This window comes from Loxodonta africana, chromosome 20 (genome assembly GCF_030014295.1).
Source record: "Loxodonta africana isolate mLoxAfr1 chromosome 20, mLoxAfr1.hap2, whole genome shotgun sequence".
Classification (NCBI taxonomy): domain Eukaryota; kingdom Metazoa; phylum Chordata; class Mammalia; order Proboscidea; family Elephantidae; genus Loxodonta; species Loxodonta africana.
Genome location: NC_087361.1, coordinates 11,963,183 through 11,988,594, shown reverse-complemented (window position 1 = coordinate 11,988,594; position 25,412 = coordinate 11,963,183). Strand labels below are relative to the sequence as shown.

Sequence of the window (25,412 nt, the reverse complement as noted above, 5' to 3'; positions counted from 1 at the left end):
CACTTCCAAGGCCTGGGACGACGGCCTGGGGCGGGTGCACTTCCAGGGCCTGGGACGACGGCCTGGGGCGGGTGCACTTCCAGGGCCTGGGACGACGGCCTGGGGCGGGTGCACTTCCAGGGCCTGGGACGACGGCCTGGGGCGGGTGCACTTCCAGGGCCTGCGACGACGGCCTGGGGCGGGTGCACTTCCAAGGCCTAGGACGACGGCCTGGGGCGGGGGCACTTCCAGGGCCCACGCTTCGCTCGGGTAGACGCCGTTAACCCCGCAGCGGCAGAGCAGGATCCCACGGCTACGGAGCAGGGCTTCTGGCCGCCTACGGACTCCAGTCCGGCCTCTTACCCGATAGAAGAACGCTCAACACGGGACGACCCAGAACTGAAAAAAGCCTGGCCCCTGGCGAGCAGGCCTGCGTCGCCCGCCCCGTGCGCGGAGGGTAACCCAGGGGCTGCCCCGGGGCCGACGAGAGGGAGTCGGCTCGCTGGAAGCAGGACAGCCCCCAGGACCGCGCTCGGCCTCGGCCAATCGCTTTCCGTCCTGCAGAGCAGCGGCGGCTCGAGCAGGGGCCGCCGGTTAGGGTCACGTTCGCCAGCGACAGCGAGGGGCGTGCTCCCCGGGGAAGCCCTACGCCTGAGGGCCGGTGACGAGCCGGGCCGCGAGGGGCGCCGGGCCAAGGGAGAGAGCGGCAGCTGCCCCGGGTCGCACCCAGCGCTGCAGCGCCCGCTCCAGCCTCGCCTGCGGTCCGGGCTCGGCGCCCGCGACTGTCAGTCACTGTCTTCGGCCCGCCTCTGTCGGCGCTACCCCAATCGCAGCCGAGGGGCGGGGCGAGGAGACATAGCGGGAGCAGGGCAGCTGGGGCGGGTGCCGCGGGAGCTGTGGCTGCAGGCAGAGCAGCCCGAGCCTTGGGTCGCGCCCAGCGCTGCGGCGCCCGCTCCAGCCTCGCCTGCGGTCCGGGCTCGGCGCCCGCGGCTGTCAGTCACTGTCTTCGGCCCGCCTCTGTCGGCGCTACCCCAATCGCAGCCGAGGGGCGGGGCGAGGAGACATAGCGGGAGCAGGGCAGCTGGGGCGGGCGCCGCGGGAGCTGTGGCTGCAGGCAGAGCAGCCCGAGCCTTGGGTCGCGCCCAGCGCTGCGGCGCCCGCTCCAGCCTCGCCTGCGGTCCGGGCTCGGCGCCGGCGGCTGTCAGTCACTGTCGTCGGCCCGCCTCTGTCGGCGCTACCCCAATCGCAGCCGAGGGGCGGGGCGAGGAGACATAGCGGGAGCAGGGCAGCTGGGGCGGGCGCCGCGGGAGCTGTGGCTGCAGGCAGAGCAGCCCGAGCCTTGGGTCGCGCCCAGCGCTGCGGCGCCCGCTCCAGCCTCGCCTGCGGTCCGGGCTCGGCGCCGGCGGCTGTCAGTCACTGTCGTCGGCCCGCCCCTGTCGGCGCTACCCCAATCTCAGCCGAGGGGCGGGGCGAGGAGACAGCGGGAGCAGGGCAGCTGGGGCGGGCGCCGCGGGAGCTACGGCTGCAGCAGAGCAGCCGGAGCCTCGGGTCGCGCCCAGCGCTGCGGCGCCCGCTCCAGCCTCGCCTGCGGTCCGGGCTGGGCCCTCGCGGCTGTCAGTCACTGTCGTCGGCCCGCCCCTGTCGGCGCTACACCAATCGTAGCTGAGGGGCGGGGCGAGGAGACAGCGGGAGCAGGGCAGCTGGGGCGGGCGTCGAGAGAGCTGCGGCTGCAGGCAGAGCAGCCCGAGCCTCGGGCGCGGGGCGCGCGGCGCGCGGCGGGGTCGCGGTGAGTGCGGGGTGCGGGCTGTGTGCAGGCGTGCGGCCAAGCTCTCGCGCGTGGCTCTCGGCTGCGGAGGCGCAGGGCCCTGGTGGCAGGGCTTCGGCGGCGGAGGCAGAGCTGGAGCCCCGGGCCGCCGCCGTGTCCGCCCGAGGAACCCGAGCCGCTGTACGCCCGGGGCAGGGCGCGCGGGAGCCGGGCGCGACACCTCCATCCTCCGGTTTCGGGCTTGCTGCTACGGGGGCCCAGCGCAGTGGAGCCGGGACCTCGGGGGCCTGCAGGGGCGCGCTGGGGCGCGGGGACGCACGCCCCTCGTCCCCATCTGGGGACCCATCTGTGCGCTGGGCACCCTCCGCCTCTTGGCTGGCGGTGCTCCAGCACGTTGGGCTGACCTGGCCTTACCCAGCTGTTGTTTTGGGGGATCACATTCAGGTCGTGTGGGGAGAAACGAGTGTGACTTTACTAGGTGTGATGTGGAGACCCTGTCCTGTCGCCCAGCTCCGCCTCATCCCAGGCAATGCTAGGGTGCTGGCGAGAGCGATTCTCAGGGTGTCTGGAAACCGCTTGGAACGATACAAAATATGTGGGTAATTTTTAGTGATTTTTTTTCCTCGCTTGGATTATTTAAAAGGGGATTGTTGCCACATTTCCTGAAGATGAAAGAATCATACAGCTCTGGTGGGCCTCCTCTCTGCCCACTGTGGTTAATTATGCTTTGGAACATCGGCGTGTTTGAAGCTGGCGGGACTCCCAGACCTTGCTAATTGTCTGATTCCACGCGGTGGAGGCAGCAACACGCTGCTTGATGTTTGGGTTCTGCTTTCTTTTGACTATGTTTAGTATCTTCTCTTCATCCCTGTAATTCTCACAGTCTCTTTGAGCTGATAAAGTAACCTTATTTGTTATTGAGAAAGGACACGAAGGGATAGATCCCTGAAGTGGGGTTGGCCGGCCTCATTGCCCGTGAACGCGCTTGTCCCGATGGAACAATGTAAGTTGCAATTTAATCATCATTTCAAAGAGGCCATCCCTGACCAACTGATACAGGTAACACCCTCTTCTGCTCTACTGGTGGTTGGCCTACCTGGCTGTATATCATAATCGTAATCCGAGGGGAATGGGTCCTGCCTATGCGACCCTCTTGAGTCAATTGAGAGGCACCAGGCCTCTGAGAAATAGAAAATGGACTTTATTGCAAGCCTGTCGGGCAAGGAGCTGGGAGACCCCGAAGCTGAGGATTTTAGGGCAGTTACAGGGTTTGGGATAGGGAATTTATGCATAATTCATGAGGTTTCTGGAAATAGGCAATTTCGGGAACTAATTAACATGTATGGGTGTGCAGTGGGGATGCAATACGGCTGCTGGGGTAGGGGGGTATGATAAATGAAGTTTGTCTTAGGCCAGCTTTGCGGCTTATTGCCTATGTCCGAATGGGAGGGCAGGGCAGTTGATTAGTAGTGAAGTGGCCTGGAGCAGAGAAGCAGTAAGATGAGTTGTTACAAGAGATCTTACCAGGAGCTCAAAGAGCCTGGTTGCGGGGGCTGGGGGGCGGGGGGGATGATAGTTTAACCCAGTGGGTTACATTTGAAAAGGGAGAGCGTTTTGGTTTTTATTTATTTATTTATTAACTTTTATTGAGCTTCAGGTGAACGTTTACAAATCAAGTCAGTCTGTCACATATAAGTTTATATACATCTTACTCCGTACTCCCACTTGCTCTCCCCCTAATGAGTCAGCCCTTCTAGTCTCTTCTTTGGTGACAATTTAGGGAGAGCGTTTTAACCCTGTCGGTTACATGATCTTTTTAAAAAGCTGTCTCTTGGGGCCTACTCTCACAGATTCTGATTTAATTGGTATGGTGGGATGCAAGTATAGTTTTTTTTTTTAATTGTGCTTTAGGTGAAAGTTTACAGAGCAAATTAGCTTCTCATTCGGTAGTTTGTACATAAAGTATTTCATGACCTTGGTTTCATTCCCCACAATGTGTCAGCACTCTCCCCATTTCCGCCCTGGTTTCCTCATTTTCTTTTGTCCTGATTTTCTACCACTTCCTGCCTTCTCCTCTTTGCTTTAGGGCAGGTAATGCCCATTTGATCTCTTAAAAGTGATTGTTCTAAAGAGTACGTTCCTCTCGGGTGTTATTGTTTATCTTACGTGCTTGTCTATGGTTTGGGTGAGAGGTGGTACTGGGAATGAGGGTCAGCAGAGTGTCTTAGGGCTATAGTCTTGGTAGTTCCTCCAGTCTCTGTCAGACCAGCAAGCCTGGTCTTTTTTGTGAATTTGATTTTTTGTGCTACAATTTTCTCCCACTCTGTCCAGGACCCTGTCTCATGATCCCAGTCAGAGCAGTTGGTTTTGGTAGCATCCAGGCACCATCCAGTTCTTCTAGTCTTGGGGTTCTGTAGGCTATGGTTCATGTGGCCCATTATGCCTTTGGACTGATTGCTCCCTTGAGTCTTTAGCCTCCTTCACTCTCCCTCATCCCAGACGGGAGGAGACCAACAGTTATACCTTAGACAGCCGCTCACAAGCTTTTAAGACCCCAGATGCTACTTACTGAGGTAGGATGCAGAACACTGTCTTTATGTTGTGTCAGTTGACATAGATGTCCCCCGAGTCTATGGTCCTTTGTCTTCTAGCCTAGGAACTTCATCCTGTGAGGTGTTTGGTTGTGTCTAAGCCAGGCATCCAAAAACAAAAAGCAAACCCTTTGCCGTCATAGTATTTTTAAAAGCTTCTTGGCTAGTATTTACTGTGTGTTCAGGGTTGAGAACCACAGCCTCTCAGCATGCCCCCCCCCACCTTTTTTTCTTATAGCATTTGCTACCAGTGGCTTATTTAACAGATTTGCTTGATTACTTCTCTTCCCACTGTGCCCCCCAGCCCCCGTAATCTCCGTGAAAACATGGGGCCCAGCTTTGGGAGAAGGGCAAGGGAAGGCTTAGGTGAGTCAGCACTTTGGGCACATGAGGTGGCTATTCCCGAAGGAGAAATGGAATCTGCAGGAAACAGCCCTTCAGGCCAGTGTCCCTGCTTCACCTTTATCCAAGAGTTGTGTAGTGAGTTTGAGGGAATTCAGGGCCGATCAAGGAAAAGCTATGACCCTGAGATAGCAGTGATGCACAACAAGCTATTTGCTGGGGCCAGTGCATTGACAGCTGCATGCAGGGTGTGGTTCTCCACAGCAGGAGGCCTTCCAGAGGCAAGTGGCACAGGGAGCCACCAGAACTGGAAGTGGACATGAAAAACCTAGAGAAGAGGAGAAGGGAGAGGGGAAGGCTTGCATGATGTCATCCTCCAGCAAACTGGCGAGTCTCTGAGTCAGAGAATTGCAAAGGCAGCAGCATCTAGAGCCCTGGTAACTATAGCCTTTTATTTTGTTTGTCAAGGGCTACCAGGTGTTGGGGTAGTTTCTGTAGGTTTGTAAAGCAGGCAAGCTGTCAGTGGCTAAAAATTTGCTTATTTGGGCTATTTTTAAAACAGTTGTTTTGTACACATTTGAGTTTAGTGCCAGTGGGGTTTTTTTTTTTTTTTTTAAACAGGCTTTAGCTTGCCATTCTGAAGAAGTAAACAGTTTGGGGTCAATATACAGATAAAGAGACAGGTTCCAAAGATCGCTTTAACCAGAGGTTATCTTTGACTCATTTATATAACAGGATGGCCCTATTTAGTTGACCCACCATTGGCATGGGCTTGGATGGGTCTCTAGTTCTTCTCTCTCTACACCCTCCTCTGTTTAGTTTCAAGGTCTTACTTAGCACCTATGAAATATAGCTGCTCTTGGAAAGTCTGAACGTAAACTAAGTTTGGACACACTCCATGTAAATCTACTTTTGTCTTTTACACAAGAAAAACAAAAGCCCCAAATAACTAGTTGCCACAGAGTCAGTTCCAACTCATGGTGACCCCATGTGTTTCAGAGTAAAACTGTGCTCCATAGGGTTTTTAAATGGTGTGATCTTTAGGCCTTTCTTCCGAGGTGCGCCTGGGTGGATTAGAATCTCCAACCTTACTGTTAGTGGCCAAGTGCATAACTGTTTGCACCACCCAAGGCCTTGTGTCTTTTACATTGTTGTTAAGTACTTTTGAGTTGGTTCAAACTCATAGCGGCCCTGTGTACAACAGAATGAAACACTGCCTGGTCTTGTGCCATCCTCATGATTGTTGCTGTTTGAGCCCCTTATTGCAGCCACTGTATCAGTCCACCTCATTGAGGGTCTTCCTCTTTTTCACTTGCCCTCTACTTTACCAAGCATGATGTTGTTCTCCAGTGACTGGTCCCTCCTGATAACATGTCCAAAGTATGCGAGATAAGGTCTTGCCATCCTCGCATTCTGGCTGTACTTCCTAAGACAGATTTGTTCATTCTTCTGGCAATCCATGGTATATTCAGTAGTCTTCATCAACACTATAATTCAATTGCATCAATTCTTCTTTGGCCTTCTTTATTCATTGTCCAGCTTTCACATTGCATATGAGGTGATTGAAAACACCATGGCTTGGGAAGGCGCACCTTAGTCTTCAAGGTGACATCTTTGCTTTTTAGCACTTTAAAGAGGTGTTTTGCATTAGATTTGCTTCTTCAACGGGCGTTGATTGTGGATTCAAGTAAGATGAAATCCTTGACAACTTAAGGCTTTTTCTGTTTATCATGATGTTGCTTATTGGTCCAGTCGTGAGGATTTTTTTTTTTTAACAGACTTTATTTTTTAGAGAAGTTTTAGGTTTACAGAAATATTGCACAGACAGCACAGAGCTCTAATATGCTCTCTCCCCTCTTCACAGATATTATTAATATCTTGGATTAGTGTCCTACTCTTGTTAGAATTGATGAACCCGTATCAATACATTATTATTAACTAAAGTTCATCGTTCACGCTAGGGTCCACTCTTTGAGTTTGACTTCTGTGGGTTTTGACAAATGCATGATGTCAGGTATCATATCCATCATTACAGTTACCACGCAGAACTTGCACTCCTGTGCTGCACTCGCTACAGTTGATGAACAAATATTGATACATTATTAACTAAAGTCCAAGTTTACATTAGGGTTGACAATTCTTTGGGTTTTGACACATGCATTATATCATGTATCTACCATTACAGTTACAGTATCATGCAGAATATTTTCACTGCCCTAAAAAGGCACTGTGTTTCATCTGTTTATCTATTCATCTACTTACTTACTGTCATAGATTGAACTATGTCCCCCCAAAAATGTGTGTATCAAATTGACTGGGCCATGATTCCTGGTATTGTATGATTTTCCTATATGTTGTAAATCCTGCCTCTACGATGTTAATGAGGGAGGATGGGCGGCAGTTGTGTTAGTGAGGCAGGACTCAACCTACAAGATGGGATTGTGTCTTGAGGCAATCTCTTGAGATATTAAAGAGAGGAGGGAGCAGAGAGACGGGAGGACCTCATACCACTAAGAAAGCAGCACCAGGAGCAGAGCATGTCCTTTGGACACGGGGTTCCTGCACAAAAAAGCTCCTAGTCCCAGGGAAGATTGATGAGAAGGCCAGTGGAGAGAGAAAACCTTCCCCTGGAGCTGACACCCTGAATTTGGACTTTTAGTCTACTTTACTGTGAGAAAATAAACTCTTTGTTAAAGCCATCCACTCATGGTATTTCTGTTACAGCAGCACTAGACGACTAAGACACCTACATAAAATAAATTTGTATAGTTTTTTTTATTCTGGCAACAACTAATCTTTTTACTATAGTATTATCTATGCCACAGTGCCATATAGTTGGAATCAAATAAACCCAAAACCCAGTGCCGTCGGAATCATATAGTGTATAGCTATTTCAGGCTGGCTTCTTTCACTTAGCACTATGCATTTAAGATTCAGCCCTCTCTTTTTGTAGCTTCGTAACTCATTTATCTTTACTGCTGAAAAATACTCCATTGTATAGGTGTACCACAGTTCATCTAGTCACTCATTGAAGGGCATCTGGATTGCTTCCAAGTGTTGGAAATTATGAATAAAGTTGCTATAAACATTCTTGTGCAGGTTTTTGTGTAGACATAAGTTTTCAACTCATTTGGGTAAATATTTAGGTGTAGGATTGCTGGATTGTATGGTAAGCCTGTGTTTAGCTTTGTAAGAAACTGCCAGACTCTTCCAAAGAGGCTGTACCATTTTACATTCCCACCAGCAATGAATGAGGGTTCCTGTTCTGCATCTTCACCGGTGTTTGCTGTTGTCAGTGTTTTGGATTTTAGCCATTCTAATAGCTGTGTAGGAATATCTCGTTGTTTTAATTTTCAATTCCCTAATAACATGACGTTGAGCATTTTTTCTTATACTTATTTGCCATCTGTGTGTCTTCTTTGGTCAGATGTCCGTTCAGATCTTTTGCCCATTTTGTAATTGGGTTCTTTGTTTTCTTATTGTGAAGTTTTTAAGAGTTCTTTGTATATCTTGGACACAAGTCCTTTCACAGATACGTGTTTTGCATATATTTTCTCCCAGTCTGTCGTTAGCCTTTTCATTCTCTTCGTGTATGTTTTCTAGCTTATGTTCTGGTAAACTTGGCTGTAACTCCGAGCTCCTTCAGAGAATACCCATTGTTCCCCTATACAAAGGAGGAATAACTTGCATCATAGCTTTAAAGGTAAAGGAGTAGGAGCACTGAATTTGTATCTTCTGATTGCCAAAACAGTGCTCATAATAACAGAAAGAAGGAGGCACCTCCTAACCTCCCCTTGACTTTCTACCAACATCATTGGAAACAAAAAGAAGAGTTGGGGAGGGCTTCACGAAGATGCTTCTGTGGTCATGGTGGTGGTGATGGGAGGGAGATGGGTTTCGTCACAGCCTCAGCTGGAAAGATCTTTCTTCTGCATGTCTAGTGGACCTCTGTAGTGAATCATTTGTTTCAATTAGTCTACCCTTCATCTCCAGAATTTCTACGTGTTTTCTTTCTATAATATCTATTCCTTATTGATGAGCTCATAATTTTCATTCAATGTATTTTTGGTTTCCTTTAGTCATTTAGCCAAGCTTTCCACTCTTTCAAGCTTTTCCGTATCTCCTTGAGCATATTTACAATAGCTAGTCTCCAGACTTTGTCTGACCATATTCCATATTCTGACCCCATTCTGTATTTGATAGCTGGCCCCTGCCAGGGTCAGTTTCTGTAGATGTATTTTTTTTTTTCTGTGAGTGGGCCGCCCTCTCCTGAGTCTTTGGATGCCTCGTAACTCTTCCTTGAAAACTAGGGTCCGTTTGTGTAGATTTCCTTCTTTTCTGTGTATGGGCCATTCATTCCTGATTCTTTGCATGCCTGGTAACTCTCCATTGAAAACGGGGCATTTTGAATAGTATACTGTGGTAACTCTGGAAATCAGATTCTCCTCTTTCCCTGGGGTTTGCTTTTGTTGGATCTTGATGGGTTAGTTGTTAATTTAGTGGCATTTCCAAAGTATTTTTGCAAAGGCTGTATTCCTTAGAGTGTGTGGCCAGTAGAGTCCCATTATCTCAGTAGCCAGCCAGGCACCTGACAGAGATTTCCTTTAATTCAAAATTCAGGTCCTGTTTTCTTCATTAAGCAGTCCTCTTGTTCCTGTAAATTTCAGATTAGACTCCAGAGTTCTAAAAGAGCTGACTCTGTAGATCTCTGCCAGTTTATGGCTGTTTCAGTGGAAAGGCTGATTCTTCCAGCGCCCTGCTCGCCTGTGAGTCAGAATCGACTCGATGGTGACAGGTCAGGATTTTTTACCCTGCCATGTTCTGTGATGTCAGCGTAATTCATATTAAAGGTTATAGCCTTTGATCTTCATCCGTTTCTCGGATTATTTGCTCAGCATACAGATTGACTAAGTATGGTGAAAAGATACAACCCCGATGCACAACTTTTCTGATTTTAAATTACGCAGGATCCCCTTGTTTTGTTCGAACAACTAACTCTTCATCTTTGTACAGGTTCCCATGAGCACAATGAAGTGTTCTAGAATTCCTGTTCTTTGCAATGTTATCCATAGTTTGTTATCCACACAGTCGAATGTATTTGCATAGTCAATAAAACACAGGTAAACACTTTTATGGCATTCTCTGCTTTCAGCCAAGTCCATCTGACATCAGCAATGATATCCTTAGTTCCACATCCTCTTCTGAATCTGACTTGAATTTCTGGCACTTTTTAACTTTCTTTTACATGTTGTTGTTAGGTGCTATTGAGTCGGTTCCAACTCAAAGTGACCCTACGGTACAACAGAACCGAACATTGCCTGGTCCTGCCCCATTCTCACATGGTTGTTATGCTTGAGCCCAGTGTTGCAGCCACTGTATCAGTCTGTCTTGTTGAGGGTCTTCCTCTGTTTTGCTGACTCTCTGCCAAGCATGATGTCTTCTCCAGGACTGGTCTCTTCTGATAACATGTCCAAAGTATGTGAGATGAAGTTTTGCCATCCTTGCTTCTCATGAGCATTCTGGCTGTACTTCCTCCAAGACAGATTTGTTTGTTGTTCAGGCAGTTGATGGTATATTCAGTATTTTTCACCAACACTGTAACAATTCTTCTTTAGTCTTCTTTATTCACTGTCTCGCTTTCATGTGCATATGAGGCGATTGAAAACACCATGGCTTGGGTCAGGACCACCTTAGTCCTTAAAGTGACATCTTTGCTTTTTAACACTTTAAAGAGGTCTTTTGCAGCAGATATGCCCCATGCAATACATTGTTTGATTTCTTGACTGTTGCTTCCATGGGTGTTGATTGTGGATCCAAGTATAATGAAATCCTTTACAACTTCAGCATTTTCTCCATTTGTCATGATGTTGTTTATTGGTCGAGTTGTGAGGATATTTGTTTTTTTTATGTTGAGGTTTTTTTATGTTAATTCATACTAAAGGCTGTGGTCTTTGATCCTCATCACTAAGTACTTCAAGTCCTCTTGACTTTCAGCAAATAATACTATGTCACCTGCATATGGCAGGTTGTTAATGAACCTTCCTCCAATCCTGATACATTGTTTTTCTTCATATAGTCTTGGTTTATTTGCTCAACATACAGACTGAATAAATGTGGTGAAAAGATACAACCCTGACGCACACCTTTCTTGACTTTAAACCAATCAGTGTTTCCTCGTTCTGTTCGAATGACTGCCTCTTGGTCTATGTACAGGTTCCCCATGAGGACAATTAAAAGTTCTGGAATTCCCATTCTTCACAATATTAGCCATAATTTGTTATAATCCATGCAGTTGAATGCCTTTACATAGCCAATAAAACACAGGTTAACATCTTTCTGGTGTTTTCTGTCTTGAGTCTTGATCCATCTGATGTCAGCAATGACCTCCCTTGTTCCATGTCCCCTTATGAATCCAGCTTGAGTTTCTGGCAGTTCCCTGTTGATGTACTGCTCTTTTACATAAAACCCATTTGTGGTTGAGTTGATTCTGACTCATAGCCACCCTCTAGGACAGAGTAGAACTGCCCCATAGGGTGTCCGAGGAATGGCTGCTGGATTCAAACTACCAACCTTTTTGGTTAGCAGCCAAGCTCTTAACCACTGTGCCACCAGGGCGTCACGTTCTTTTACATAGGGAACCATATTTTATGAATTAAAATTCCAGACACTTGCTCTAATGAGTACAATTAAGTTTACGTGGATAACGTTTTCAGTAACGTAAACAGCCACTTAGGAACTCTCTGCGGATGAGGGCAGGAAGTCAGGTAACTAATGCCAGCCTGGGTTTGTTAGCCACAGGCCGTGAAGAAGTTACATCGGCCAGTACATATCCCACTACTACTTGGGAGTAGTCTAATTCAAAATTTGGCAAAACAGCCCCAACAAACACTTGGTTCCAAATGCGCGACGGACCATGCATTTTATTTTTTGCATCTCCTTTGAACATAAAAATAAAGCATGACTTTATAAAAAAAAAAAAAAAATTTTTTTTATATGGAAAGGAAAGAGACCCTGAATAGCTACAGCAATATTGAAGAAGGACAACAAAGTAGGAGGCCTCACACTCCCTGTCCTAGTTATCTAGTGCAGCTATACCAGAAATACCACAGGTGGATGGCTTTAACAAAGAGAAATTTATTCCCTCACAGTCTAGGAGGCTAGAAGTCTGAATTCAGGGTGCTGTCTCCAGGGGAGGCCTTTATCTGTCAGCTCTGGGGGAAGGTCCTTGTCATCAGTATTCCCCTGGTCTTGGAACTTCTCAATGTAGGGACCCTGGGTCCAAAGAACATGCTCCCCTCCTGGTTCTTCATTCTTGGTCCCCCTGCCTCTCTTCTCACTTCTTTTATATCTCAAAAGAGATTGATTCAAGATACAACCTAATCTTATAGATTGAGTCCTGCCTCATTAACACGTTGCTGTTGTTAGGTGCTGTCAGTTGGTTCTGACTCATAGCAACCCTGTGTATGACAGAATGAAACATTGCCCGGTTCTGCGCCATCCTCACAGTCATCGTTACGCTTGAGCCCATTGTTGCAGCCACTGTGTCAGTCCATCTTGTTGAGGGTCTTCCTCTTTTTTGCTGACCCTCTACTTTACCAAGCATGATGTCCTCCAGGGATTGGTCGCTTGAGATAACATGTCCAAAGTCTGTAAGACAAAGTCTTGCCTTCTTTGCTTCTAAGGAGCATTCTGGCTTATCAATGTAACTGCCTCTAATCTGCCTCATTAACATCATAGAGGTAGGATTTACAACAGGTAGGAAAATCACATCAGATGACAATCACACAATACTGGGAAGGCCTAGCCAAGTTGACACACATTTTTGGGGGACACAGTTCAATCCATAACACCCCTTGATCTCAAAACATCCTATACAGCCACAGTCATAAAATCAACTTGGTACTGGTTCAATGACAGACACACAGACCAGTGGAATAGAATTGAGAATTCAGAAATAAATCTATCCTTCTATGGGCAGTGGAAAAGAGGAAGACCCTCAACGAGATGGATTGACACAATGACTGCAACAATGGGCTCAAGCATAACAACGATTGTAAGGAAGGCGCAGGACTGGGCAGTGTTTCGTTTTGTGGTACATAGAGTTGCTATGAGTCAGAACTGACAACAACCACATGGGCAGCTGATTTTCAGCAAGGGGTCAAAGTCCATTCTATGGTGAAGAGGCAGTCTCTTTAACAAATGGCGCTGGCAAAACTGAATATTTGATTGCAGAAAAACGAAACAGGATCCATACCTAACACCATATGTAAAAACTAATTCCAAATGGATCAAAGACTTAAAGCCAAAACTGTAACACTCCTGGGAAATAATATAGTGACAAAACTATGAGACCTAATTTTTTTCAGTAGTAGATTACCAAACACAACTATGAATACATGAGCAATAGAAGATAAGGTAGATAACAGGGACCACCTAAAAATTAAATGCTTATGCTCATTAAAAGACCTTACCAAAAGAATAAAAAGAGAACCTACAGACTGGGAAGAAAGCTTTGCGAATGATATATCTGATAAGGGTCTAATCTCTAAAATATATAGAAAACTTCAACTCAACAGCAGAAAGACAAGCAACTCAATTAAAAAATAGGCAAAGGACATGAACGCACACTTCACCAAAGAGGACATTCAGTGGCCAATAAGCACACGAAAAGATGCTTGTGATCATTAGCCATCAGAGAGATGCAAATCAAAACTACAATGAGATAGCATCTCACTCCTACAAAAATGGCATTGACCAAAAGACAGAAAACAATAAATGCTGACAAAGTTGTGAGGAGATTGGAGAGCTGCTCCACTCTTGGTGGGATTGTAAATTGGTTCATCCACTATGGAAAACCATATGGCGCTTCCTCAAAAAGCTAGACATAGAAATACTCTATGATCCAGCAATCCCACTCCTAGGTATATATCCTAGAGAACTAAAACTGCTGACATGAACAGATACATGCACACCTATGGTCATTGCAGCATTATTTACAATAGCAAAAAGATGGAAACAACCTAACTGCCCATCAACAGATGAATGGATAAACTATGGTACATACACACAGTGAAATACTATGCAGCCGTAATGAATAATGATGAGTTCTCAAAGCATACTGTAACATAGATGAATCTGGAGGTCATTATGCTGAGTAAAATAAGCCAATCATAAGACAAGAATAGATGTGCATACAGAAAGCGACATTCTTGGGTGGTTACTAGGGATGGGAGGAAGAGGAAGGGAGAATCACACTCTAGACAGACACTTGTTAGTTTTGGTGATGAGTAAGGCAATACCATATAAGGGTGAAGTAAGTATAACTTGTCCAAGGTAAAAGATGACGCTAAGAAGTACATAAGAATGAGGGACGATTTTGGTAAAAGCCACGACATATATACTTTTGCAGCAACAGTAATAACCAAAAAAATGTGTGTGTGGTTACATAGGTAGTTAAGTATGCTTATATGTGTATATATACATGGGTGGTCATGTATAGGTTTTCTGTAGGCAAATGCATACACATATGTGTGTGTGCTGTGTATATAAATATCCACATGTAAAATAGAGTACCTAGGTGAAAGGAGAAAAACAAAAGCTGCCCAGACGTGACCACTAATAATGTTTTGGTGTATGTCTTTTCAAAGAGAGGTCTATCTGCTGTACCTCAGGCTACATCTATTTTTTTTTTTTTTAGTAATATTTTATTGTGTTTTTGGTGAAGGTTTACACAGCAGTTTAGGTTCCCATTCAACAATTTCTATACAAGTTGTTCAGTGACATTGGTTACATTCTTCACAATGCTTAACATTATTTCCGTTCTGGTTGTTTCATTTTCATAAATATAGCTGCCCTGCCCCCTTACATTCTCATTTTTGTTTTAAAGTGATTGTTGCCTGTTTAGTCTCATACAGGTGAATTTTCAGAGGAGCACAGCACTTACAGGTGTCATTCATTATTTTTAAGCCAATTTGTTATTTAGCTACAGGGTGACCTCAGGGGTTAGTTTTGGTTCAAGGTTTGAAGAGTATTTCAGGGCGATAGTCTCGGGGAGTCCTCCAGCCTCAACCAGTCCAGTAGGTCTGTTTTATTTTATTTTTTAAAAGAATTTAAGGTTCTATTCCACATTTTCTTCCATTCTATCAGGGTCTATCTATTGTAGCCCTGATAAGAATGGTTAGTAGTGGTAGCCAGGCACCATCTAGTTCTTTAAGTCTTGGCGTGGATGAAGCCGTGACTCACGTAGACTGTTTGTCCTGGGGACTAGTTTCTTCTTTGAGTCATTGGTTTCCTTCTTTCTCTTTTGCTCCAAACAAGTAGAAACTAATAGTTTTATCTTAGATGGTTACTTGCAAGAGTATGCCTAGGATGTAGACCTTAACTTTATGAACTATATTATGCCAATTGACTGAGATACTGCATGAAACTATGGTCCTAGTTCAGGCTGCATCTTTTTAATGTGAATGAATGGGTCTCAAATGTCAGCGCCCTGCTTGCTTGTAGCAGGACATAAGGTTTTTTCCTGGCATGACCTTCCATAATGATTTCAGTAGGAGTGCCTGGCCATGAGTGGCTTCTTATCTCTTTTCATTGCTGCTTATAAGCCCTGTAGTTCCTTTACTTTGGAGTCTGTTGCCCTTGCCATCTTTTGACACCTTGGCCACTGACTTATGTGCTGCTACTGACTGCTTCTGAATCACACTGACATCCTCCACACTGCCAACGTCTACACAGCTACGTGCTGTGGCTAAATTCCCGGAGAACATCATCTTTTGTCTTCTTCCTCATTCGCTATCAGAGAAACCATGATTTTTATGACCAACTCTTTGAGAAGGGTTTTGTCTTAGGCTGGGTTCTCTAGAGAAACAAAACCAGTAAAGTGTGTAAATACATATAGAGAGAGATTTGTATCAAGGAAACAGCTTATGTGATTGTAGAGGCAGGAATGTCTCGAGTCCGTGCATTAGGATAGAGGCTTCTTCTGATTCATGTAGCCACAGGGGCTGGTAAACCCAAGATTGGCAGGTCGGCGAGTAGGGCTTTTGCTCAAAGGTTGTGAAGATCTACAAATCCCAAGGTTGGCGGGCACGATCCCAAGGCTTCTTCTGAATCACGTAGCTGCAGGGGATGGTGAGCCCAAGATCAGCAGGTTGGAGACCAGGAGTCTTGCTCATAGGCTGTAAAGATTGACCAATCCCAAGATCGGCTGGTAAGCTGCTAGCTCAAGTCCCAAGAACCGGAGGTTAGATGAGCAGGAGGCAGCTGCAGGACCCAGAGCAGGCAAAAGCCAGAATGTCCACTTATATTTGGATGTAGGCTACACGCCCAAAAAAGCTCCCTCTCAACTGATTGGCTACTCACAACAGATTCCATCATGTAGGTGATCACATATAAAATCTGAGAATCATGGCTCAGCTCATTTGACACAATCTTAACCATCATAGGTTTCTACAGCAGTGTTGGGGGCCCTGGCGATAGCTTTTTCCACTGTTTTACAGTCATTTCTTTCCCAGAATTTACAGGCATTTCAGGATGGCTAGGTGGGTGTTGGGGGTTTTGAGATAGTGCTGTCTTTTATAGTGGTGCCTGGCAAACCTGCAGAGGTGACCAGTAGTGGTGGATTTATTCCTCTTGAATTTAAGAAGGAGATCTACTCCTTGCCTAATATGAGTGTAAGCTTTTTAAGGGGAAATTTCTGGCACTTTGTCCAGTACCCTGTACAGAGTAGCCCTGCATAATTACTTGTTTCATGAACTGTTGAATCCCTGCATACCATGTTGTGTGGTAAGGACCAACATGAATCCAGTCCTCAAGATGTGGAGATTGATCTAGTCCTCACTTTCTCACTTCTCCATTCTCATCGCCAGCTGTGCCCACGACACTTTCTCTGACCCTAGCCACCTGGAGTTAGGTCAGGGCTCACGAGTTAAAAGGACCCAGTTCTTCAGACTGCTAAATAGGCAGATGCCAGCTGCAAATTTGGCGAGTCCACATGACATTCCAACCTTCTGACTGGCTGGCCACATATTTGGGACTGGTTTCTCACTACCCCTTTTCAGGATACCAGCTGCAAGCTTGGGAGTCCACATGACACCCTCACTTTCTGACCTGCTGGCTCCCACTGCCACTTTGGGTTCAATAATTTGCTGGAACAGCTCACAGAACTCACAGAGAGTATGCTGTGTGTACGACTACAGATTTATTGTAGCCAAAAAGGATACAAATGAAGAGATGCGTAGGCCGAGGTCTGGGAGGGTTCCCAGTGCAAGCTTCCATGTTCCAAGGGATACAGTACCCTCCTTAGAGCAGATGTTCTCATCAACCAGGAAGCTCTCTGAGCCTTCATGTTCAGGGCTTTTATTGGCCAGTCCTGCATGATAGGCTAAACCATGCCTCCTGAGGATAGTTGATATCGGCCTCCTAGGGGCATCTTCTGGTCTGGCCAGCCCCCACTCACCAGCACAGATTCTCAGGTGTAGCCTGGAAGTCCCAGAGCAAGGCACCCTTATTACTACAAAGGTTATTTTTCTGGAGCCAAGGACAAAGGTCACCTTATTTAGCATAAAACTAGGTACTTTATTCCACACATGTGAAAAGCTAAGTATAGCTAGGAGTCAAAAGAGGATGATAAATTGTTATCAGTAGGTTGCTTATTCTCTGATACGTGGTTTCTGTTTTTTTTTTTTATGTAATTAGTACAGTCCAGTTTGGGAGACAAGAAATATATACAAATACAGAGATCATCTGAGAGGTGAAAATGGTAAGTGCTATGGGAATTCTAGGAACAGAGCAGAGAGAGCATGTTGGAAGAGTACAGCAGTACAGCCTTGTGTGCGTTATGCAGCTGGGCTAGGGAAGAGCTGACCTGTTCCTTCTGGGACTGGAATGTTTCACATAGATGGAGAGGAGTGAAGGGAGGGTGCTTGGCAGGCTGAACCCAACGCTGAGGGAAGGCTAGTGCAGCTAAGGCATTCTGTGATACTGTACACCGTGATTATGCACCCCTTTCCACTCCTACAACCATGGAAAGCCTCACTGGAAACAAAATACTAGCACCTCCTTTTTTACCTTTATCAGAATAACAGCTGTGGGAAGCATTTTGATTCAATACATGGGAGAACAGTGACTGTTAGGAGTGGCAGCTCTGAAGCCCTGCTTCTAGCAGCTCTGACAATAGATTTGGGTGTACTGTTGGCCACCCTGCAAGCTTCACTTTCGTCCCCCACATCTCCAGAGCAGGAGTCTCTTCTCTTTGTTACTAAGCTGAGGGACCACCAGGACCACACATATAGTGGGGGAGCTGGTAATAGCACCTGCTTCCCCCACATCAGGATGACTTCCAGGCTGCTAAAGAGGGGAAAGGATAGGGAGTCCTCAAAACCCAAATGCTGTTTCCTGTCTTCATCCCTACGGAGGAATGGAACTCCTTATTTCCAGAGAATGTCAAGGTGATTTGCACAATATCACAAAACTCCTTACAAAGACACTAGGTTTTCTGCTAATCATCTTTAAATATAATTCATATAGTAGTGTTATATAATTTAAGAGAGCAATGGTGGTTCAGTGGTAGAATTTTCTTCCATGTGGGAAATCTACCTTCAGTTCTTGGCCAATGCACCTCATGTGTAGCACCATTCGTCTGTTGGTGGAAGCTCCATGTGATGCTGAACAGCTTCCGGATTAAGACATACTAGGAAGAAAGGTCTGGCAATCTACTTCTGAAAATCAGTCAGGGAAAATCCTATGGATCACAGTGATCTGATTGCAACTTATCATGGGATGGCACCGTTTCTGTTTCGCTGTGCGTGGGGTTGCTGTGAGCTGGGGGCTAACTTGAGGGCAGCTAACAGCAACATCTGACTTACACTGTAAGGGAAGGGAAGCTATTACTTACTCTGTAGAAATTTAACAGTTACTTTTATTTTGCAATTTCTAAAAGTTTGAGGACATTCTTCTTTGCTCTATTAAAGGTTAAAACCTAAATTGTAACAAGGCAAATATTACTATATTTACACAGAAGCCTGTGGGAAAGGAAACTGTGAGGATATTGGAAAGGAATAGCTGTGCCCCGGGTCTTTGCTTTCCCCGTGTGACTTTGGGGTTAAGGAAGAGGAAATGTAATGCGTTTCCTCTCACCCTGCCCTAGTCTATTGCTACTGGTGATCTGTTTTCTCATCTCCCTTCTTTGAAGGAGTTATTCAAAGAAAAATGTGCTGCTTAAGTCGATCCCAGTCTCTCCTCTACACGAAGAACTCTTAAGGATATTAGCAGGAAAGAAGCAAATGAAACTGAAACTCATCTGCGCTTCAGAAAAACAACATGGCGTCTTGAGGAATGAAGGTAGCATGGTGTCGGCCATGGGTGATCAAGACACAGCCAGACAATGTGGACCAATTTCTTCAAACTACGGCTCTTCTGCTGCCTATTTGCAGTGTTGGTGGTGGTGGCGCTAGTCATCAATGTTACTCAGGTAGAGGTGAGTACCCAGCACACTTCTTTATGACTAAGGGAGCCAAATCTAGGGATTTGAGGCTAACTCGCCTGCGACAGTGTTGGTCATCAGGACACTTATCCTGGTCACAGTTCTTGTTTTCATTGATTTAGTAAGTATTTGATGCCTGCTGTGGTTATATGCTGTGTTAGTCGCTGAGGGTGCTGGTGGTGGGGGTTGGTGCTGATGAGCGGTAAAGGAGATAGACTTGATTTCTTAACTGAGGGAGCTCATGTTCTAAGTGCACATGGGAGAAAAAATACTGATAGTCGTAATCATCTGATATAACAATAAATGATAATTAGAGTGTGTGAAAAGAGCTATAAAGAAAGGAAAGGGAGCTACTTTAGGGTGAAGAAGGAAACCCTATCGAAGGAGGGGACTTTTTATTTATTTATTTTTATTGTACTTTAGATGAAAAGTTTATAGAACAAACTAGTTTCTCATTAAATAGTACACACATTGTTCTATGACATTGGTTAACAACCCCACGACATGTCAACACTCTCCCTTCTCAGCCTTGGGTTCCCTGTTCCTTCCTGCCTCCTGGTCCCTGCCCCTGGGCTGGTGTGCCCCTTTAGTCTTATTTTGTTTTATGGACCTGTCCAATTTTTGGCTAAAGGGTGAACTTCAGGTGTGACGTCATTACTGAGCTGAAAGGGAGGGTGTCTAGGGGCCATACCCTCAGGGTTTTTCTAGTCTCTGTCAGGCCAGCAAGTCTGGTCTTTTGTTTTTGAGTTAGAATTTTGTTCTACATTTTTCTCCAGCTCTGTTGGGGACCCTCTATTGTGATCCCTGTCAGAGCAGGCAATGGTGGTAGCTGGGCACCATCTAGTTGTACTGGACTCAGTCTGGTGGAGGCGATGGTAGATGTGGTCTCTTAGTCCTTTGGACTAATCTTTCCCTTGTGTGTTTAGTTTTCTTCATTCTTCCTTGCTCCTAAAGGGGTGAGACCAGTGGAGTATCCTAGATGACTGTGCACAGGCTTTTAAGACCCCAGATGCTACTCACCAATGTAAAATGTGAAACATTTTCTTTATGAACTATGTCGTGCCAATTGAGCTAGATGTTACCCGAGACCATGGTCCCCACAGCTCTCAGCCCAGCAATTCAGACCCTCAGGGAGTTTGGATATGTCTGTGGAGCTTCCGTTACCTTTCCTTGCATAAGCTGTGCTGGCTTTCCAAGTATTTTGTACTGTCTTACCCTTCACCAAAGTTACCACTGATCTATTGTCTATTTGGTGTTTTTCCATCCCCACCCCTCCCCAAGGAGGGGACTTTTTAGCTGACACCTGGCAAAAAGCTGAAAGAAATTTCAGGAGAAGGAGCTGATGATGAATCTGTTTTGAAACTACTGTATAGCACTCAAGGTCAGGGACTGTGAGTTATTGCACCCTTCACAAGTGTCTGCTGCTAAGAAAATACTTAGTAGTACCCTTCTGCCATCTGCATGAACTTGTATGTCATCAAAATTTATATAGCAGTTTCTGTACAAAAGGGTGCCATCCTTTTAATTTTGTTGGCTTGTGGTACTTCTCAGGTTAAAGTCCCATCTTAATTATGGCATTTCTTTGCTTATTGGCTTTTATTAGCACAAGATGTTCTAAAGCTAAGCCATATATTTTTTCATTCCTCCTGTTTGACTCACTTTGTGATTTTAGCGGAACATCTAATCTCATTGTGAAATGGGAACACCAAGGTCCTGCAGATATTTTTTGTGAGCCAGTAGTTACATTTGTAAGGCATTTTGAAGAATGCAAAGTGCTTCTGTTAAAGATCTCCTACTAGAAATGCCTTAAAGCATGAAAGCTGGGTATTTCCTCTTTTCTTTGGTTAAACTGCCCTTACGTGGTTTGCTAAAGATGCCAATTCCACAATGACAGTGCCTGTACCCAGGAACTTGTCAATGATGCTTCTAGATATTACAGAAACTCCTAATCGCTTAAGATTTTTTTTAACCTTTCTTCTTTAAAAATGTAATTGTTTTTCTTTTGTTTTTTCCCCCTATATAAGTAGGCGTCAGTTTTGTTGAATTCAAACATTTAAGATAAGGCCACTAAAAAAAAAAAAACATTGCCATCGAGTTATTCCAACTCATAGCGGCCATATAGGACAGAGTAGAACTGCCCTGCAGGGTTTCCAAGGCTGTAAATCTTTATGGGAGCAGACTGTCACACCTTTCTCCTGCAGAGCAGCTGGTGGGCTAGAACTGCTGCGCAGCCAAGTGCTTTCACCGTTGTGCCACCAGGGCTCCATAAGGCCACTTAGCAGGTGTCAATTTTTTCTGAAAAGTTTTTTTTTTTATCATGATACTTAATGGGATGTGATGTTTGTTGTTTAGTATCAATAATGGTGTGTTAAAGCCTCAGTTAGCCAGAATCTCTTAGTTGAAATTATTTGCCATTATTTTTGTCAGTGCTTTGAAAGAGTTCTGTGGAAAATGAGAAACACACCAACTTGGAGGGGTTATCCTGGGTTTCCATTCTCCTCCAGACTCTGTATCTGCAGCTGGATGTGTGGAGATCTGATTTCCAGAATGACGACCATAAAGCCCTAGAAGATGCTTAATAAGTAAACTGTCTGTTATGGTTCCTTGACTACCAGTTAAGTAGCAAAAATAGTCTCAGTGCATCCTAGAAAGGTTTTCAACAAGATAGATCTTTGAGCTTAGCTTTCCAATAAATAACTCAGTCATTTAACTGCTGTTCTCTCAGCTGCAGTAAATGGTTTTTGCTGTATTAAGCAGTTGGGGAAAGATCATTGTAGCAACATGTGTTTTACTTGGTGACAGTTTATGTCGGACGCCTTGGAAAAAGTAAGTCAGAAATCTTCCATTCATTTTAGAGAAAGGCTAGGTCCCAGGAGAAGCCTTGATACTGACGAGTAACATTCGCTGAGAAAGGAATAAAATAAGAAACATCTGGTATATTCCAGGAAGGACTTGTTAGAGATCTGTTGGTAAAGAACTGAGAAGTGGAAAGAATGTGAGAACAGGATCAGCCTGTGTGGTTTCCATTAAGATTTGTAGAGTAAGTTAATAATAGGGAGGAATTAGAAAATAACAGGGAGTAAAAATGAAAAATGAGTCCCTAGGTGGTGCAGCTGGTTAAGTGCTTGATTACTAGCCAAAAGGTTGGGTATTTGAACCTACCCAGAGGTTCCTCAGGAGATGGGCCTGGCAATCTGCTTCTGAAAGATCACAGCCTTGAGAACCCTATGGAGCAGCTCTACCCTGCACGGTTGGGTCACTGTGAGCTGGAATCGACTTGATGGCAACTAACAAACAACCATAATGACAACCACAATATATCATTGTTCCATAACTTATTTAACCAGTCCCTATTGTTGGACTGGAAACCCTAGTGGCGTAGTGGGTAACAGCTATGGCTGCTAACCAAATGGTCAGCAGTTTGAATCCACCAGGCACTTCTTGGAAACTAGGGGGCAGGTCTACTCTGTCCTGTAGGGTTGCTGTGAGTTGGAATCAGCTCAATGGCAATGAGCTGAGGTTGATTACCATACTAATAAGTCAGTAGTGTGCTCATATTTTCTGATAGACTAGACACAGACACCACCAGGATAAATCAATAAAGGTGTGCTTATATAAAGGGTAGGGAAGAAAGTCAGTTCAGTCAGGATGAATGGAGGTAGAAGCTTTTAGATTTCAGCCCTCAGTTATAGGCAGTGATGTCTGAGTGAATTAGGGTCCCAGAGACCTTCTGGAAGCTTGGCAGTCTCTCACTGGGCCCTGCCTTATGTATTAGTTCAGAGAAGTTCTGCAGATAGGCTATTCTGGCTATGTGTTGGGGACCACCTTATCTGAGCCAAGTATATTTCAGCATACTTGGTGTTATAAGGTATATAACATAAGTAGAGTACACCTCTCCCAGGCTGACTCAACTTGGTCCAAGTACACGTTCCTGAATCCAGAGCTGCAGGTCTATAATAAGGGTTGATCACCTAGATGTCCTGGATGTCACAGTCACATGCTCTTAGACTTTGTAGGACCTTTCCTGCATTGACATTTAGGGTGTCTCCAGTATTATTATTTTTCTCTTTTACAAATAGAAAAAGTGCTTGTAACATCCTTTATATCAGAACTTTAATGTACATCAGAATCACCTGGAGGGGCTTTTTTTTTTTTTTTAAATAATTTTTATTGTGCTTTAAGTAAAAGTTTACAAATCAAGTCAGTCTCACACATATGAACTTATATACACCTTACTACATACTCCCATTTACTCTCCCCCTAATGAGTCAGCCTGTTCCCTCCTTCCAGTCTCTCCTTTCGTGACTGTTTTGCCAGTTTCTAACCCCCTCTACCCTCCCATCTCCCCTCCAGACAGGAGATGCCAACAGTCTCAAGTGTCCACCTGATACAAGTAGCTCACTCCTCATCAGCATCTCTCTCCAACCCATTGTCCAGTCCATTCCATGTCTGATGAGTTGTCTTCGAGAATGGTTCCTATCCTGGGCCAACAGAAGGTTTGGGGACCATGACCACCGGGATTCTTCTATTCTCAGTCAGACCATTAAGTCTGGTCTTTTTATGAGAATTTGGGGCCTGCATCCCACTGTTTTTCTGCTCCCTCAGGGGTTCTCTGTTGTGCTCCCTGTCAGGGCAGTCATCGGTTGTGGCCGGGCACCATCTAGTTCTCCTGGTCTCAGGATGATGTAAGTCTCTAGTTCATGTGGCCCTTTCTGTCTCTTGGGCTCATAATTATCTTGTGACCTTGGTGTTCTTCATCCTCCTTTGATCCAGGTGGGTTGATACCAATTAATGCATCTTAGATGGCCGCTTGTTAGCATTTAAGACCCCAGATGCCACACCTCAAAGTGGGATGCAGAATGATTTCTTAATAGAATTTATTTTGCCAATTGACTTAGATGTCCTCTGAAGCCATAGTCCCCAAACCCCAGCCCTTGCTTTGCTGACCTTTGAAGCATTCAGTTTATCCCGGAAACTTCTTTGCTTTTGGTCCAGTCCAGTTGAGCTGACCTTACCTGTATTGAATATTGTCCTTCCCTTCACCTAAAGTAGTTCTTACCTACTAACTAATCAGTAAATAACCTTCTCCCACCCTCCCTCCCTCCCTCCCCCCTCTCGTAACCACAAAAGAATGTGTTCTTCTCAGTTTATACTATTTCTCAAGATCTTATAATAGTGGTCTTATACAATATTTGTCCTTTTGCCTCTGACTAATTTCACTCAGCATAATGCCTTCCAGGTTCCTCCATGTTATGAAATGTTTCACAGATTCGTCACTGTTCTTTATCCATGCATAGTATCCCATTGTGTGAATATACCACAATTTATTTACTGGAAGGCTTTTTAAAACATAGATTGGTGGATTCCACTCCTAGATTGAAAGAAGACTAATGAGATGTGACAAGTAAATATAACACATGACCCTGTACTAGGTCTTTACTGGAAAAAATTTGTTATGAAAGATATTATTGGGACGATTGACAAAATTGGAATACAGACTCTAGATTAGATGAAAGTGAGTCAGAATTGATTTGACAGCAGCAGAAGTATAACAGTGACAGATTTCCTGAATTTGTTAACTCTACTGTGGTTATTTAAAAGAATATTCTTGTTCTTTGGGAGTATACGTTGAAGAATCAAAGGCTAAAGGGTCACGATATATGTAGGCAATCTACTGCCAAGTGGTTCAGGAAAATAATACGTATGGCGAGAAAGAGAATAAAAAAGTAAATGTGGCAAAATAGTGATAATTGGTGAATCTGGGTAAAGGGTATATGGCTGTTATTTGTGCTATTCTTGTAGTATCTGAGAGTTTGAAATTTTTTCAAAATAAAAATTAAAGTTATGGATTATTTAAAATTTTGATGGATTTTGCCAGGTTGTCCTCTAAGTCATGACACCAGTAGTTCCTTGCCACCATGAGTGGTTTGGTGCAGCTGTTCGATGTAGCTATTTTGATACAGCTATCACTTTGTTGTTTCCAATTTATTATGAGTATTTTCAAAAGTGTAGAAAAGTTGAATGCATAGTGCAGTGAACAACCATAACCCACCACCCAGAATCAACAGTTGTTGATGTTTTGCCACGTCTCCGTTACTCCTTGATAATACTTTCTTTGCTGAATCATTAGGAAGTGGCAAACATTCGGATACTTTACTCTTTTAAGCACTTTAGCATGCATCTCCTAAAATAGTTATTCGCCTGCATGACCACAATCCCATGATCACATCTAAGAAAGTTAACAATTCTCTAA

At 44.9% G+C, this 25,412-nt stretch overlaps 1 protein-coding gene across 3 annotated transcripts in view; it reads left to right on the top strand.

Moving 5' to 3' along the window:
- The first annotated feature begins 1,664 nt into the window (after window positions 1-1,664).
- Window positions 1,665-25,412, top strand: part of NXPE3 (neurexophilin and PC-esterase domain family member 3) — a 56,742-nt gene continuing 32,994 nt past the window's right edge. Inside the window, exons 1-3 of one of the 3 annotated variants that reach the window (XM_023559064.2) lie at window positions 1,710-1,765; window positions 17,374-17,437; window positions 18,869-19,153. In XM_023559064.2, the coding sequence (XP_023414832.1) occupies window positions 19,061-19,153 (93 nt within the window). In that variant the 5' untranslated portion in view covers window positions 1,710-1,765; window positions 17,374-17,437; window positions 18,869-19,060. Of the gene's footprint in view, window positions 1,766-3,316; window positions 17,438-18,868; window positions 19,154-25,412 lie in introns of those variants that run through there. The other 2 variants (XM_010598615.3, XM_010598614.3) reach the window with 2 other exon arrangements.